Source organism: Nannobrachium achirus (genome assembly GCF_963921795.1).
Source record: "Nannobrachium achirus genome assembly, chromosome: 19".
In the NCBI taxonomy this organism is placed as follows: Eukaryota; Metazoa; Chordata; class Actinopteri; order Myctophiformes; family Myctophidae; genus Nannobrachium; species Nannobrachium achirus.
The window spans coordinates 27,110,523-27,128,735 of record NC_137826.1 but is presented as its reverse complement, the minus strand read 5'-3'; the positions used below and the strand labels follow the sequence as shown (position 1 = coordinate 27,128,735).

Genomic DNA, 18,213 nt, shown 5'->3' with positions numbered 1-18,213 from the left:
GTCGTGAGGTACAGCTATCAGGACTCGATGAAGCTGCAGGGGATGAATACATTTTGTGTAACAGACAGTGCAACTGTTTGTGGAAATGTGCAAAATTCCCAGTTTTGTGAAGCAATTAGTCACAGTAATTTAGATTTATTTTTTTTTACGCAAAAAAGATAGGGAGTTGTGTCCATGGAACGCAGTGGGAAAGATTTGAATGTACGAACTACAGTTCAAGAGTTATAGGCCATTTGAAAACACCTCCACTACAAATGTTTGACCTGAGATTAGACAGATGGACAGACAGGGGCGAAAACATAATCTCCACCTCTTGGCCGTTCCGGCCCTGGTGAGATAAGGACCGTAGATGGTGTTTTAGTGGATTGGAGTCATGATGCTGCTGAGCTCTGTCACAGTGTGGGTGATGGGATGTGTGTGTGTGTGTGGGGGGGGGGGGGGGGGTTGAGTGATTGCATAGCAGCAAATGGCCTTCATCATCTTCCTTTGAAATAGCTGTGGCTTGTGAAGCATGGTTGTGTTATTGATGATGTCATATAGGGTTATTCATACCTGTCGGGGGCTGTGATTTGCAGCGCTGAAGGTCTGAGATGTATACCGTTGCTCTGCCTGTCATGTGACAGGCTCTTATTGTCATCTCTCTCAAGAAGAATCAATTCTACTCATGCAGGTACAAGCAGCACAATGCAAGAATGGAGGTCCTCAGAAAATGCTGTGCAATATAAATGGTGCATTTTTATATGTCATCTGCATCTCTATCTGGCGTGTTACCTCCTTGTTGTCTAGATGAGTCACTTGCCGTACCTTGGAGACAGCATCATCTGTGGATCTGTTTGAATGGTACGCAAACTGCAGATGGTCCAGTGTACTGGGGAGGGATGAGCAGATGTAGTCTTTTACAAGCCTCTCGAAGCACTCCATGTCTCTTGAGGGCAGCGCTACCGGATGGTACTGTAGTCATGTGAGGGGTTCTTGCGTACGGAGATGATGAAGCAAGAGGCAACCACTGAGCAGAAGTGAGAAGTTGAAATAAGGTTGTGAACGCAGGCGCCAGGAGGTCAGCACAGGTCTTGAAGACACACTCTGGGATTCTGTCCGGTCCAGCTGCTTTTCACCCCTTTCACCCCTTGCTCTGAGAGGATTAACATGCTCAAGCGGGTCTCGTCTGCCTCTCAGGTTTGTTTTCCTTTTCCATTTGTTACACTCACCCCTTCCATTTGTTTTCTAGCATTCCCTGTAGTGCTGATTGAGGTTGCATCGGCAGTAAAATCCCATATCAAATACAATCCCAATAAAACTGACTCCAGACGTACACAGGCCCACCTTCATTTCTTGTGTCCTAACAGCTGCTGGATTTTTTGTCTTTGGACAAGATAACCACTTAGTTATGTAGTTATGAAATGCTGTGCTTTTCACTGTTATCTAGCTGTATTGTTGAGTAAGGCCCTGGAGAAGCATAACTCAATGACTGTGGCCATGAGAAGTAATTTAGGTAATCAAATGTAATTCCTTCAATAGTAGCTTAATTTGATTCAAAATGTTTCAATGACTGCATCAAAGAGATGTAATCTTATGCTGTAGTGTTTATCGGCTGGGCGACATACCTCCTCCAGGTGACCCCCAGAGGGGTACCCAAATTATTTCGTGGGGTCCCCAGATGATTAACTTAATGCGCAACATTGTTTTCTCTCTCAACAGTAAACAAACCAACATAAAGTTTAAGTGTACAGAGGGTATCTGCATTGCACATTTCTAAAGTGACAATTTAATTTGTCACTTTTTAATCTGAGAAATTAAACATTGGCCAAATTGTCAAATATTAGAGGCAGAAATTGTGAAAACAAACGCCTCGCAAGTTGTAAAATGTAATGGTGAACCTGGTGGACACAGAAACATGTATAATTCTGGCCTGCTTACAATTACACTCCATGAAATTTAACTGAAGGTAGGCCACTCAAATAAAATGTTAAGGGGAGGCGTTGTGAGCATGTAGATCTGCTATTTTCACAATAGAACCGTGTTATACAAAAATGTAATGCCTCAACTCTTAGTGCTCGTCAGGGTGGGGGGGTCCCCAGTTAAAATATGATTGTTTCGGGGGCCGCGGCCTGAAAAGGTTGAGAACCACTGACTGGGGGAATCCGTATCAGCCATTTCATCCTGCATGAGGCAGTTACACAGATGATGACAACCATGGCTCTGAGAGTGATTTATTTGTTTATTTGATCTGATTTTAGGAGTCCACACGTGCCTCAGTGTAGAGAGCGGCTTGTGAAGCACTGGCATGTCTGTCTAGGCAACAGAAACCTGTGAACCATGTACCCACTCAATCACTCAGACACCAAGGTCAAGAGAGCCTGACTCTAGTCTGTGGCAAACTTCACCTTTGGAGTAAGAATAACCTTAACTGCAATGAAGATGATGTGAAAAAAGTATTTTTCACTGTAGTATTGACAAAATCAGAGAGTCTTTTTTGTGTTTGTCCGCACCAATATAGTTGCACTATATTATGAGCAATGTAGAGTCATGCATGGGACTTGTTGGAGGACACTGTCTGTTCCCAGCTATCTTTGTTTGCTACTTGTGCTGCCCCTGTAAGAGCTCCATGAAATATTCATGGCTGCTTTTTGTCCCTCCCAAGCTGAATGCTTCGGCATAATTGAATAGATCAGCGTTTCTTCAGTCTGCTACAATTATGCTGCTCTCATAAAGAACATGTTGTTTTTAGAAATTGCCACGCAGTCCATTTTGTTTGAGCATATGTTATTCTGGAAATTGGTGCGGGCACAAGTGTTTGTGTGTGCATTCGTGCGTGCGTGTGTGCGTGCGTGCAGTGGCGTGCGTGTGTTGTGTGTGTGTGGGGGGGGGGGGGGGGGGGGGGGGGGGGGGGGCGTGCACTGTTTTGCCAAATGCAACTAGAGTGTTTGTAAATGTTATAGTTAAAATGTAATTTATTTGCTGTTGCTGTCTCAGATTCATTCTGTGTTTTTTTTCTGTTGTCAAAGGGCATGGTAAATGGTGCATTTATACAGTAAATGTATCCCTCTAACCTTGCTAGACACCATATGAACGATTATGGCTTCTAATTAAACCCACATACTGTACAATATCAAACTTGATCTATTAATCCTTATTATGACCTCTGACATGTGCCATGTGACCTCCTAAGCCCTAAGGATTGTCTAACCACTTAAGCCATAATTGAAATGGGCTTTGCGAGCTTCCCTTGTAAGTCGATTATTATTACGACCGTAGGTCTCAGTTTACTATGAGACCCGGCAGATCCTGTCCGTACGTCAGTGGGTAACGCCTCAATGTATAGCTGACCTGTTGTGACATCTTTGTCTATTGTTGACTCAATGGAGATCCCTGATGTCATCAATAGTAAGCCCATATTTTTGGCAATCTCAATATCATCACCTGGATATCCATACATCATCACTTAGATCTCCATATATTGAGCTGACCTCTACATCTGATTCCCAGATGATTCCCTGTTAGGCCAACCATACTAATAGAATCCCTTTTATGCCCATCAATATTAAGCCCCTTATCTGGGAATTCCCATACAATATAGATCCATTTTATGCCCATCACCATTAAGCCCATATCTGGACATATTTTGTCAGTCTAACCAGTGTGGTTGACTCGACACGAATCACACTTGCAAATTAATTCCGTCCTTGTCCCTGTCCCGATGTCATCAATATTAAGCGCATATCTGGGAATGCCCATATTTGGCAATGCCCATATATGGACACTCCATATGGCCAAGACAGAATTCATTTACAAATCAAGACTGCTGACTATCATCACCTGGATCTCCATATATGAAGATCACAACACTGACCTCATCAAACCCTAGATATCCATACATGGAGACGACTGGATCGTCACCTAGATCTCCATATATGGAGCTGGTCAATACCTCTACATCTGACCTCACGGACTCCATCTATGGATATTGCTGACCTGTTCTGACATCATATTGATTACTCAACCAGCTCAGCAGAAGGGTATACATGCCAAAGCAACCATGTGCAACACTGCACACACCCATGTCATGTGTGGTCGCTTCTTGCCCTTAGGGAGTCTTACTGGTTATAATGTTTATGTGTTATCATTTTAACCTTAATGTCTGCTGTTTACATTTCTGACTAATTAAGTATTCAAACAATTACTGCTATTTGTTTTGACTTTCCTTTCGTTCTTTTTTTCTTTCTTTTTTTTTGAGAGAGAGAGAGAGAGTCGTTGAAACTTTTGAAAATGTTAGCCTATAATGACATGCCCAATAGGGATACCAGATTGAAAGTGGGTAACACTGCTGAATTAAGTTGAGCAGTGAGTTTGGTATTAGCAGCAAGTTTGCATCTCATCTGTTATGCAGTCAGCCATAAACAGTCTGTCTATGAAAGCCATTGGTATTCTGCAGCATCAGGATTGGGGGACTGCCTGGGAGTCTATATGTGTGTTGTAATCACAGAGTTGTCATTTATCTCAATAAAAAAGAGAGTATGTGTGTCTAGAGAGTAGCAAATCTAAACGGTAGCATGCAGCAAAACCAGCTTTGTTGAGACGGATACATTATGGAAGATTGGGCTGGGTACAGAGTGAACTAGGAGGACAGATGGAAACTCAGGTTGTTCCCTCATCAGCAAGCATTCTTCACGGTCTCTGCAGAATTGAGAATAAGCTTGATATTTGGCTTGAATACCACAATCTTCTGATCGTGTCCTTTAGAGGTTTCAGAGAAATGGGGAGAGAATTTGTAAAATCATTTGAACTGATGAAATGATTAGAAGTGAAAAAATTTCAAAATCAGGTATGATTGATCTAAATACATGAGACCTTAACATTGACAATTAAAGAAACAACATTTGAACAATTTGCTTCAATAGTCTTCAATAGTGGACTGAGCTAGAAATGATACATTCCCAATGTCTTGTTTTTAGTATCATATGCCTTAACTTTGGCTGATATAGTTTTACTGCTCACAATTCATTGAAGATAAGGCAAATGTTTTGCTGAAATTCTGTTCCAATGACCTCAATGACCTCACTGCTCACTGACTGCATACATCTTTTGATATTATTTCTCATTCACACTTGTATCTCTGCAGAAAATGAATGGCTGCCTGGGCCATGTTTTGTCTTGAATTGGCATATAAATGGCATATGGTTGTAAAAGTACAAAACAATTTACATCTATAAATGACATGACTGCATATACTCTAGGTCACTGCATATGATTTATTTTAACATTTCTATGGTAATTTTTGTATTGTGAGACATCCTTACGGAAATACCAAGCATGCACATCTATCAATTGTTGCACTTGCATACAAATCGGCGGTGATAGAAGAAGCATGTTACACCCATATTATGTTGATGTAATGTTGTTCATATTGTTGTGTGTAGTTTGACTTTGTGTACCTGTGTTTGTGACGTGTGAAATCTGCTATCTAATATAGTCTTGGAAAGAAGCGTGTGTTTGTAGAACACCAGATCATCCCTCTGATCCCTTTAATCTGTCCAAATCCTTTGGGAACAATGCCTCTCCATTATGGAAATAGAAACCGTGGGTATTACATGTCTTATCCCCTTGGGTTCCCTGCTAGCGAGTGTTATATGAAAGTCCATATACGGAGCCCACTCTTTTTTATCGCCACTAACAGTTTCCATATTTATATTACAGTGTGTGTTTATGAGGACCTAATGAAACTCGTGTAGTAAAAAGCGCAGTCACCCCCCCAAGGTCTTCGTACTGATGACGCCAGCTCCCTCCGTAATGGACTAGTGCTGTAGGTGGGCCTGTAAATTAATGGCTGTAAAATGTCTCGTTTCCGATAATGTGAGCAAGTTGCTGTGGTGGGAGAAGAAATGAGGATCAAATGGAGTCCCAGTGCATTCACCCCCCCCTCCCTCCCCATCCACCCAAACCTGATCTGCTGCCTCTGTCACTACCTGCAGTACAGTCACCCAGGGTTTCCCAAACAATGGATCAGGACCCGTCTTTGGGTAGTTTTTACGGGTAAATATCTGCCTTTTTGTTTGTTACTTGTGCCAGCAGAGCGCACAAGTAGGGTGATGATGAAGTGATGATGAAGCTGTCTGTGGGTATGTGGGTGGGTATGTGGGTATGTGACGACAAGTGCGACCCCATATTTTGGTTGGCACTTGTCGTTTTCTTTGGAAAGTGATGCGAATTACCAGACATATTTGGCTGTGAGTGCACAAGAAGCAAGTTGGCACCTTGACAGAGTGCAGTCTAGTAACAGGCCGATTTTTCTTTTCCCCCAAAAAGTTAAAATCCAACAGAGAAAAGAGAATTCACAATGTCATCATAATATCAGATCAGCTATTTTCACTCCTTTTTCAATAGGCTTACAGTAAGTGGTTCACCAAATGCTGCAACCCTCTAAAGTCCCCGTACAACCTGTCCTCCCACCCCCTGCTGTGCCCTGCAAACATTATCTCACATAATCTTTGTCTTTTCACAATCCACAAATTCTATTTGATCCTGGCGTGGGCAGAAAAAGCGTGCTACTGAGAGAGACAGAGACAGAGAGAGAGAGAAAGAGAGAGTGAGGTGTTCTGGGGTTGGGGGGGCAAGCCCCTATCCTAATATACAAGCTCGACTTTTCTCTGTCTGTGAGGCAGAAGGGGACAAGTAGGTAATTGGAAAATATCTCTGCCTTCTATTCCAGAGAGAGAGAGAGAGAGAGAGAGAGAGAGAGAGAGAGAGAGAGAGAGAGAGAGAGAGAGAGAGAGAGAGAGAGAGACACACACACACACACACACACACACACACACACACACACACACACACACACACACACACACACACACACACACACACACACACACCAGGACAGAGCAATGACATTTAAAAATGTTTCATTATTTAAAATGATTTTTTTTTTAAAGGTGTGTGTCACTTCACTCGGGTGTCTGTTAGCATTTGTGTGTTTGTACTGTGCAAACAGAGAACAGCTGCCTTGGGCTTAGGTGATGTCACTAAAGCAAAACTGTTCCCACCGTACGTCCCCCTGTTCACCTGTTACACCCTGTGCAACATAGATTCATATTACCAGCAACAACTGCAAGGCCAAACCTATATCAGTGGTTCTCATAATAATAATAATAATAATAATAATAATAATTGTATTTCTTATGCACTTTACATTTTTACAAATCTCAAAGTGCTACGAAGTGGGTTTAAAAAAAGTGGCATAAAAAATAGCAAAGGCAAAAAAAAAAAACAATGACAACAAAATGGGGTAAGGGGACCCCCAGGGTCCTTGAGGTGATTCCATGGGGTCCCCAGCTAAATGAATTATAGTTAGAGGAATGGACCCTTACAGGTCAGTAACTCTGAGATTTATGGGGTCTGTAGCCTAATATGCATACCAATGTGGGGGTCCTTGAAATTAAAATGTTTGAGCGCCACTGCTATAGATGTAGGGGTGCCTGGTGATCAGCCAGTTACTCTCACCACATGCCACACGTTGCTTGTGAGTCGCGTGTCTGTCTACCCTCTCTCTGCCCTATTTTTCCTGTCTCTAATACACTCTCCTAAAATAAAGCATGAGAAAAAGGTGACTGTAGACCTTCAACTGATATCTTTCTCTTAAACCCCCCCCCCCCCCCCCCCCCCCCCCCCCCCCAGGCCGATAGTATATATTTTATTTTATCCAGACCTATATAATGATTAACCATGAGCCCATTTGGATGCCCAGTTGGAAGGCAATTATTCCTAGCATAATGGCAGAGATACTTCACCTCTGGAGAGATGGTACATTTTGATGGTGATTTAACCTGTTTTGTTTTTTGTTTTGTTTTTTGTCATCAGTGCAAGCCTTTTGAAGGCATACGATTATGTGTTCTGTCTAAGATCTTAGGATAATCCAATAAGAAGGAAAAAAACACAATACGATTAGTTCAGAAATCTTATAGGATTTTTTATGGGATTTCTTTCTATCAGAATCCTAGAGGATTACATACAGTTTGTGAACAGTCATTTGGTGTATCTCAATAAATCTGTCATCAGCCCCACTTGACAAGTCACAAGTAATTTAAGATCAATGTCAATGATGTTAAGATGTTCTCATTTTACTTTCTATAAATGGCGCAAACAAGTCATGGTGTGTGCTAAGATAATATAGAAGGAAGAGATCATGGCAGTTCATCTAAATTTAGTAGTGACTTCAGAGAGGGATGTTCGTATGTTAACGACCACTCTCTGCTCTCATGGTGCAAATATTAATAGCTGTTAAAGGGTTCAGCAGATCTCGGAATAAGTTCTTTCTCCTATTGAGAATATCCATCATGGCAATTCAGATTACATTATTTCCATTGTGTCATTATGGATATATTATTCTTATTGATTTGAGTTGCATTCCTTTGACTCGCCGGAGAACAGATAGGTGTAGGAGACTGTGAAGGATAAAAGCATCTAATTGTGAATCTGAGTCTTTTAATTACCACCATCTGCTGTCCCAGTGAGACGTTTAGGAGAGACAGGGCTTTGTGTTATGGATTGGCAAATTGTGGAACACTATGAAGACCTGAACAAAGTAAATTAGGCACACATTTTTATTTGAGAGATAAGCAGTGCAGTGATTACCACAATTTATATAACCACAAGAGCTTCTCAGGTTTCCCCCCTCCCCTCATCTTTCTTTTCTTTCTCTTCCTGTTAACAATCAAAATGCATGTAGATTGCACCAAAAAAATAAAAAAATAAAACTCACCCACTGTTTTAAACCTGTGATGTGACAATAAAGATGATTCTGATGATTATAATTCCAGTTCAAGTACTATATAAGTACATATGACATCACAAAAAGCAGTTTCTCTTTATGTTTACAAAGAGGGAAGTCATCATTAGTGTGTTTTCAAAAGCTCCCCTTTCTGAAATGTCTTCACATTTACACTTTACACGCTTTAAAGTTTTATTGTCTTCTTCCAGGTGGCTTTGTTCAGCTCAGAGATCGCAGTGTCTGACTTTTCCACTCATGGCACTACTAGACAGGGGTCAATGTTATGAAGTTCAGTGCAAGACCAAATGCAGAACACAGACACACAAGATAAAGTGAGTGAGAATTAAGAAGGTTTATTTGTAGAGGATGGCTGGGAGTTGAGGAGTGCTGGTGAACGGTATCTGCAAGCTAGAATGGTAGGCAGATTGGAAGGTGAGCCGGGAAGCATTCATGGTTAGCGGGTAAGCAAATAGGCAGAAAGGCAGGCAAGCGATGGTTCTGAGCACAAGGAAAGATAGTACAAACCTGGAATAAAAGCATGAAGAATTATCATTGTTTCATTGCACTGAAACTGAACATCTGACATAATGTGAGGTGATGAGCTGATGGACAGGTGTTGGGGCTGAGTAGGAGATGAGCTGTTTGAAGGCAGTAGGATACACACACACGCGCGCGCACACACACGCACCGCACGCATGCATTCAGACACAGAGACAGAGACCAACAAGTGACATACAGAAGGAGAAACACACAAACACATGGGAAGGTACTGGGGCACGACAGTGGTGGTAATAGTCAAAGGTTCATCATTTCTGCTCTGCCCATTTTCTTTCACTGAAAGAGCTATGAAAATATGGGAACCATTAGTCAGTGGTACTGCTGAAATTACCAGTTAGATTGTACCAAAGATCCATCCACTTAACCAATTGAACTCCAGCATCCCTGATCTGTATAAATAGATCTACAAGCTTACAAAAGCGTTGCTTGTAAGCTTGTGAGCTTGTAGATCATCTATTTTTGGTGAAGAGATTTGGTGTACATGGAAAAAAGTATGGAGCCAAGGGTTTAAGTGGTTGAAGCTGATTATGGCCAGGCATAGGGGAGTGTAGAGCGACACGTTTGTCTCCCCTTACTAATGAGTGGAGGCCAGGACAGCTGGATTAGCTGCTTCTCCGTCATCTCCACCCCAGCCATGCCACTTCATCAAAAGGACACTTCTCCTGGAAGATAAGGCAGGGGTCAAGTGCATGTGTATCCCCGGGTATTACTCTTAACGGGGCAATGAAGGGGTCCTCTCTCATTGGGCACTGGGAATAGCAGTGGCAATCTAGCAAGCTTTAAGCCACACCAGCACATCTTGTGCATCATTAAACCAGACTAAAAATACACAGCCATCTCCTCGGTTGGCCTATTCACAAAGGGACCAGAGCATAATGTCACACTGAAACAGCCACTGACTGTTATTAACACATGCTGTGGTGTGATCATTATTCACATTATCCACCGATATTTAAACTGGGGTATTAAGGTAAACCATCAACCATGTACTAACAGCCTATTAGCCATGTAATTACAGCCTAAAAATGATTGTATAAATGATTATATTTATAAATAGCATTGTCAGGCTCTTTATGACTACATGCCTGAATTATTGTGTCCTCACAGCCCTAGGTTCTTGAATCAAGAGCCCTTGGTAATTCCATGGGTTGAGTGAAAGTCAAAGGGGGATTGTTCATTTGCAGCTGTTGCAATGGAACAGCCTTCCGCTTGATGTTCATTTATCTGAATCATTGTCCATTCTAGTTTTTCTTGTCTGTGCTGTTCGGTACCTGATGCCGGTCTTTTTTTATTTTAGTATTCTAAAAAGGTGCCGAAAGCAAATTTTTCCACCCTGTTGACATTACTTTCAGAGTAAAATATTCTGCTGCTGTTAGCTCAACAATACAAGCATTTGAGGCATACATGCATTTTTAATTCTTCCCAGCAGTGTAAATGGACCAAAAAAAATCAATACTATCTGTGTAGGCCTAATACTGTGTTCATGATGACTGATGATGATGACACCCACAACACTATCACAAGAAAACAAACACTAGAATGAATTCATGGTATTTGTTGACATGCATTTTACTGTTAAAAGATGGCTTCTATAATTATTTAGTTATAAATGGGAAAATAAACATGCAAACAGTGGTATGACAAATGGAAATGAATCTATGAAAATTAAATACACTTTCAATCAAGTCGTTATTGTTTTAAGTATAATGTGGGGACATGGGGACACCAAACCAACAATGCTCTTTAAAAGAGAGAGATGACTTAACTGAGGCAAGCAAAGAGCTTGACATAAAATATTATGTCAATACAGTGTATTCATTCTCAGGCAGATTATACAGTACAGGCTATAGATTTCGAATAATTACAACTTTGTATAATCATGTATCTCTCTCTAGTCTAGACCATAGAATATCAATAGAATAGATTACCCCGCCATAATTAATCAGTTGCTCAAGAGACTTGCAGTGTCCTAAGTTTATGGTTATTGGCTGGTTCAAGCATGAAACCTCTTAGAATCAATGATCAAGCCATAAGGTATCTTGCTAGAGGAAAACATTTTTTTCTTTTTATAGATAAAGTTAAAAGAAATGTGTTGGGTAAGCGAAGGGGGGGGGGGGGGGGGGTGGGAACTATCATAAGATACACAAATTATATTGCATATCATGCTTGCCTTAATTGATTTTAAACTGTATAGCCTACAGTAATATATTTTCTAATGACTGCATGCTGCATCCAACTGCTGCTGATTAGGCATGAACATGCAAACACTTTTGATACATTACTAGAGTGAGCTCAGGCTTCTGTGTCACTGTACTGACAGAGGAGAGGAGTTAGGTGCCCCCAGGTGTCCCTGAAGCAAAATACTATAGGCTAGTATCAAACCAAATGATAATCTGACACCTGAGCCAGTCTGAACAAAACTTGTCACTAACAGAAGGCACAAGACCATAGGCTGGTAATGATCTGGTGTAAATTAGGCTACATGCACACACACTGTGTGTGTGTGTGTGTGTGTGTGTGTGTGTGTGTGTGTGTGTGTGTGTGTGTGTGTGTGTGTGTGTGTGTGTGTGTGTGTGTGTACTACAATGGAATCATGTCCTTGGGTTTTTTGTTTTTAGCCCCATTGTATAATCGTACTATTTGCAAGCTGTTAAAGGAGTAGTTCACCCCCAAAATGACTTTTTTCTATCGATTACTCAACCAATGGATAATATTTTGGGGTTTTTGTCTCATTCCGACAATAATTTGATTAGAAGTTTATATTGGATGGAGACCCAAATGCATCTCCATCTAGAATTAACGGGGGTACATTTATTATAATCAAATTGTCTAAGGAATGCAACAATAAAGTCTCCATGGGTGAGTAATCGATAGGAAAAAAAAGTCATTTTGGGGGTGAACTAGTCCTTTAATAAAGTATTCAATCAATCAATCAATCAATCAGTGTGTGTGTGTGTGTGAGAGAGAGAGAGAGAGAGAGAGAGAGAGAGAGAGAGAGAGAGAGAGTACAGTAAGTTAACAATAAACAATAAACTCCTGTCAATGTAGGCTAATTTATTTCTGAGTGACCATATAGGAATTAGTTTGAATTAAAACTTGTGTTCTCCTCCCAGCTGTGTAGCCCTGTAATTATGTATATTGCAATAGCCTATTAAAGGCTATGTTATAGGGATATGCTGAAAATGCACAGAGGTTCTCTTGTGCAGTCCGTGTTACACGATGCGTCAGCTATGGGGACTTATATGCCTTCATTCTATCGTGTGCTGTAAATTCCATAGACAGCACTATTTGTGCCGGGGAAGAAGCGTGCAGCCTGCAAAGCGGCACTGCGGCATAGCCGTATCACTGCGCCCGGTCCCTGCTCTGGGATCCTGAAGCACGGATTGAGAGCGGAGATACCCTATGGTTCCTTGCGGGATTTATTTGTCAGCTCAATTTCTTCTCGTGTTTTTATCTTTTAATGACCTTTCGCGTCCGAAGGCTCTGCAACTTGTCCGGACGGTCTCCACTTCCAAGGGTTTGCATTTCTTGGTTTTGCATGACGTGTCTTGGAGGAAAAGAGAGGTTCGCTTTGTGTCTTAGTGAAAATGAAGCGGAGCTGGAGCAGGAGGCAGTGCCAGTGTGCTGTTGTGGGCTGGACTGGATAGAGCAGAGCGTGATATCTACTGACAGAGAGACAGAGAGAGAGGCAGACAGACAGACAAAAAGGACTCAACGAAGAGAGGGAAAGAGTGTATTTTACAAGGAGATAGCTTGAAAGGGGCGGGCGAGAGGGAAAGTATAGGTTTTGGACACATTTGAAGCGTTATTTTGCATGTGTGTCATTAGATGAGTGGTGGCACGGGGCATCAGGTTAAAGGGATAGGTGCTCCTGGGTGGAAATGCTTTAGGACCCGTTATTACAGGAAAGGTGAAATTGCCTTTTTGGTTTGGGCTCTACAGGAGAAAACAGCTGCATAGAAGAGGTTGATTTTGGCTCGTTGCTGCATAGACAGGGTTGGGATGCTGGTTTGTTGTAGCTACCTTTGTTATGCATTCATTTGAAATCCAGAAATGTTTCCACATGTGACATGATTCCAATTATGAATATTTTATTTGGAAACATTTGACACTTGCAGAATGTAGCATAATATTTGCAGACTAGAGTTCAACATCTTGCACAGTTTCTATAACCTTTGGCCAGTAAAGTTGAAGATGATTGTTGATAATGACATATTGGTTATTGGCCTGGTGATGATTTATTTATTTATTTTTTCTGTCTTGTTGTCTAACATTTTAGGGCAGAATGTAATTTCGATAGTATTGAACATGCATGTACTGTAGTTTGCAGATTCAGTTCCCTGTTAGGATACCAGTCGTGTGATGTCATGGAAGAGAATTGATATTCTGGACACATACAGATCCCATATGTTTTTAAGAGTACACTGCCTGAGTGACTTGCAGTGGCTCTAGGCCTAGACTGTAGGCTGGCGTCTGGAGAATAATTCAGAATCAGACCAGAGCTGTTGAATGTTGCATCCCAATGTGGTAGGAATAATGTGACCGCATATCAACGAAACGGTTGAATACTATGGCCTGCTGAGCCCTGTGTTACAATGTGTGATGATGATGAGATCATTTTGTGGTCCTGTCTAGTTTTCTTGGCAGAATTCTTATCATGAACATCCTCCAAGGACACTAATAGCATTCAGTTAGGCATGTCCTTAAGGTGATGTCAAGGCAGAACTTAATTGTGGTGAATTGAGACTGAGAGTATTGTGGTATTAGATGACATCACAATAAGAGAAATGGTTCAGCATGGAGTAGTGTGCATGCAGTTGAAAAGAGTCCACAGACAGACTTCTATGCATATGATACAGTATGACTAACCTAACCCTCAGTGAACGCTTGATAGCCATGTCTTTACAGTTAGAAATTAAACCAATGCTTCATCGTAGATGTACCAAGATGTTATACTTGTATGCATAATGAATGAAAGCTTTATTTTGCATGTGCTATTAAGCTACATAGTCTACGAGTGAAATGTGCTTCGACATGGTTTAATTATGCAAATTAATTCTATTACCATAGCAGATATGTGTAGGGAAGAGTGGGTGGGAAGAGCATACTCTAACAGCATTTTAATACAACTGTTGATTCAACAAAGCTATACTGCAGGGCAGGCATACATCTCAGTTTGATAATACACATTATTGTTTCAGTGGTAGGGTATGTTAACATGAATTACTGACAATTACTGACATTGTTTGTCACACTTGGCCACCTTACAGTGCTACCATAATACGTCAGTTATCAACATTATGTTTATTGTGAGAGGTTCACACAAGGCGCAAAAGCCAAATGTTGACACCTAATCATAATGCGTGGAACAAAAATACATATAGTGTATGTTAAGTGGAGGATGTAGGAGACGAGCTGGTGGTAAAGCTTCAGAGACACTCACGAAGAAGCACTTTTACAACACATAATGATCTCAGCCCAGGGCTCTAATGACTTGGCAAAGTAGGAAAAGACAATAAAATCAGCAGATGATTCCACAGCCACCCTAATGAAACATTTCAGCCCACATTAGGTACAATAGTAAAAACCCTAATATACTTTATACTGTATCATCACCTTTTGCAAAAATGTTTCACTGATCAAAATGTATTGCTGAGCAAACATGTTACAAATATCTTTTCCTCCCCCTCTGCTCTCTCTCTCTCTCTCTCTCTCTCTCTCTCTCTCTCTCTCTCTCTCTCTCTCTCTCTCTCTCTCTGTCATCTAGGAGGCAAGGGCAAGTAGATTTCTTTTGAAGAAAGATGTGGCATCAACTGGCTATCTCATCATGGAGGGACATATTCACTGACCAGACATTTTCTTTAACTTGAAATCTTGTTTTCTTTTCTTTTCTTTTTCTCCTGCTGGTGTTTCAGCCTGATTGCAATGTTTTAAAACACCATCTCACCCTCTGTCCCTGGATTGTTGTGATGGACTGTCTCTGGGGATCTATGCATGGAGCTTAGCCTGTGGATCAGTCACCCCATGCACTTCCTGCACAAGCCTTCACCCGTTGGATATTATCTGGTTACCTTGGATTTTATTCGTTGATATAACTGTTTACTCGGGATATCTTGGGAGTTCTGCTACACCGGCGGACGTTCATCCGTGCCTGTGGTCACCCTTGAGAGGCTCAGGTTCTCTCTATAAAGAGGAGGGATTTATCTATCCCCCCTCCCCCCCGCCCTCAAGGACATGGATGGTCCTCGATCCAGTGGCCTCCGCAAAAAGAGGAAGTCGAGGTCAGTGCGGGATAAGGGGCACAAATCCAAAGGGATAAGGAGCAACAACCACCCTGTAAGTGGTGCCGTCTTCCGCTTCTCCTCTGACTCAGAGCGGGAAGGAGGCAGGGAGCCCTCGTCCTCCCGTCCCAGACCCCCGCGGAGGAAGCGAAAGGAGTCTACTTCAGATGAAGAGGACATCATCGATGGCTTCTCAATCACCGGCTTCATGACACTGGAGGCGTTGGAGGTGAGTACCCTTGAGCCTGGCTTACTGCTGCTGCAGATGCTCTCCAGCTATGGGTGAGAGCTGTTCCAGTGGATGGACTGTTTGAAGTGTATGGTTGTTCTTTTTTGTTATGGTAGTTGGTCATCGCTGCCATGAATGCCATAACAGTGTGTTAAGATGATTACATCCAGTCTCTCTCTCTCTCTCTCTCTCTCTCTCTCTCTCTCTCTCTCTCTCTCTCTCTCTCTCTCTCTCTCTCTCTCACTCTCCTCCTCTCCCTCTCTCTCTCTCTCTCTCTCTCTCTCTCTCTCTCTCTCACTCTCCTCCTCTCCCTCTCTCTCTCTCTCTGCACGGGCTGCCTCAGGACTTGGCATGTTGTGTGCATATTTGGTTGTTGTGTGAGCTGGATTTCAACAGATGTGGCTTTAAATGCGGCGATGCAGCCATAGATCTCTATCTGTGTCACTCAGTGCCGGTTGTTGTTGATGTTTGCACGGCTCAGGATTTGTTTTCATAAGAAGGTGCCCAACATAGGCTACATCAGGGATTGGTAACTCCTATGACTGATTCCCCTGATGTATGCGCTGTCGTATCCCGGTGTCGCACAGAGCTGCTGTTAACACAGCGCGCGACACGGTCATATGGAGGAGCATAAATTAGGCATTAGATTGACGGTCGGTCTGTTTTGTTGTGTTACTAGTGGAGGAACAACTGGATCCATGTAATAACGCAGGGCCTGAGCCCTGAGGTTTATTCAAAGTGGGATTAATGTCTTTTGTGCAGGCTTTTCCAGTTCTTGGAATGCATGAGCTGCATTCCAGCTGTGACTTATGACTCGCTCGCTTTTGTGTACAATACATTCACCACATATCCTGATAAGAATATCTTATATACACACGGGCTACAGATGTTTTATTTTTGTTTTTACAGCAAATGCCTTGTTTGCTCTCTAGTGTTAATGTTGTGCCAGAAATAATAGGATATTTAACTTAAGCTGAGTCCAGCCACTGGCTCAGAGGAGCTTTTACAGTTCAAGATGACCTTATTTCATCAGGTTTACAGTACACCAGTGGGTTCTCAAACCTTTTAATGTTCTTGGCTGTGGACCCCAATCTGAAAATATTTTGTGCCAAGAGACCCCCGAACAAGATTTGTTTTTAGAAATGTCAAGAATTTTCATAATATGTTATCAAGTTGTTTTGAAACTAGCAGATTTACAAGCCCACAAGGCATCACAACACGTTGTGAGCTTGTGAGATCGTCTGTTTTGAAATATTCTACTGTATGTATATAGGGTTAAAGTCGATAAACTGATCTTGATGATCTGAATTTTCCTGGGGACCTGCTGGAACCACTCCAAGGACCACTGGGGGTCCCGTCCCTGGACCAAACTTTTAAGAACCACTGGTTTAGACAATAGTAGAGGATGTTTTTGTTTCATTTTGTACAGTCAGTCATTATTGTTTGTAGCTGGATTCCGATATCTCCTTTCGGAACCTCTCCCTCCACTCTATGTAGCTCCGAGATGAGTTTCCTGGAAACTACATGCCCAAATCGGAAAGTTCTGGGGAAGGTCCGCCGTCACTTCTTACCTTTTGTTAACATTGTATCCAAAAAGTAAAGGTCGGCTTTCCCTCTCTCAGATGTTTACTTGCTAGCGTTGAAAACAATCTAAGCGATGGGATTGAAACAAGAGTTTAAATCGTTGTTTTTGTCAGCCAGTTTTCTCGCCCGACCGCTTGGTGGCGAAACATTTCTAGTACACAGATGAGTGGCCAGTCAGTCACGCATGTGCATTCCTGTTTCTGTGAAATTGCATTGGGAAAAACTGCTATCAGCTTTCGGCAAATGTTTTGTTTTCATCACTTCCAATTGGGGAGATGTTATAGAACAAACACTATTGCAATCAGAATACACTAATTCAGTTTCAAATGTTTTTTATTCGAGCAAATTACATTAAGTCAGAGATAAATGCAACAATGCATGCTCTTTTTTTCTCATTTTTTCCACACAAAATCAAATGTTATACATTTACAAAAACACACAATAAAACAGTTAACATAAATAAATAATACATTATACAGAATACACTAATTCAAATCTGAATACTCTACAGTATAGAGCTATTTAACACTTATTTTAATGCTGCACTCTTGTAACTTTCCTCTTCTACCCTGGATTTGAACCCGGTTTCCTGCGCAAGTGCTGACATTTTTACTATTGAGCCAAATAGAGTAGGCCTGCTCCAGGGATACATTGAATCGTATTTCTTTATATGTAATATTCATGTATATATGCAAACATGTTGGGCTTGTGTCTATTATTGCCTTTTATTGAATCTTGACCATCAGGTCAACTTTGACACTTTGATCCAAATGTTTAAGGGAGACAAAATACAACCACCC

At 41.6% G+C, this 18,213-nt stretch overlaps 1 protein-coding gene across 1 annotated transcript in view; it reads left to right on the top strand.

The window, feature by feature from the left end:
* Positions 1 to 15,553: 15,553 nt before the first annotated feature.
* The window catches only part of auts2a (activator of transcription and developmental regulator AUTS2 a), a gene marked incomplete at both ends in the record, with an annotated part of 413,417 nt that continues 410,757 nt past the window's right edge, over positions 15,554 to 18,213 (top strand). The window contains one exon of the mRNA XM_080749358.1: positions 15,554 to 15,829. Within this exon, the coding sequence (XP_080605484.1) occupies positions 15,554 to 15,829 (276 nt within the window). The remainder of the gene's footprint in view (positions 15,830 to 18,213) is intronic.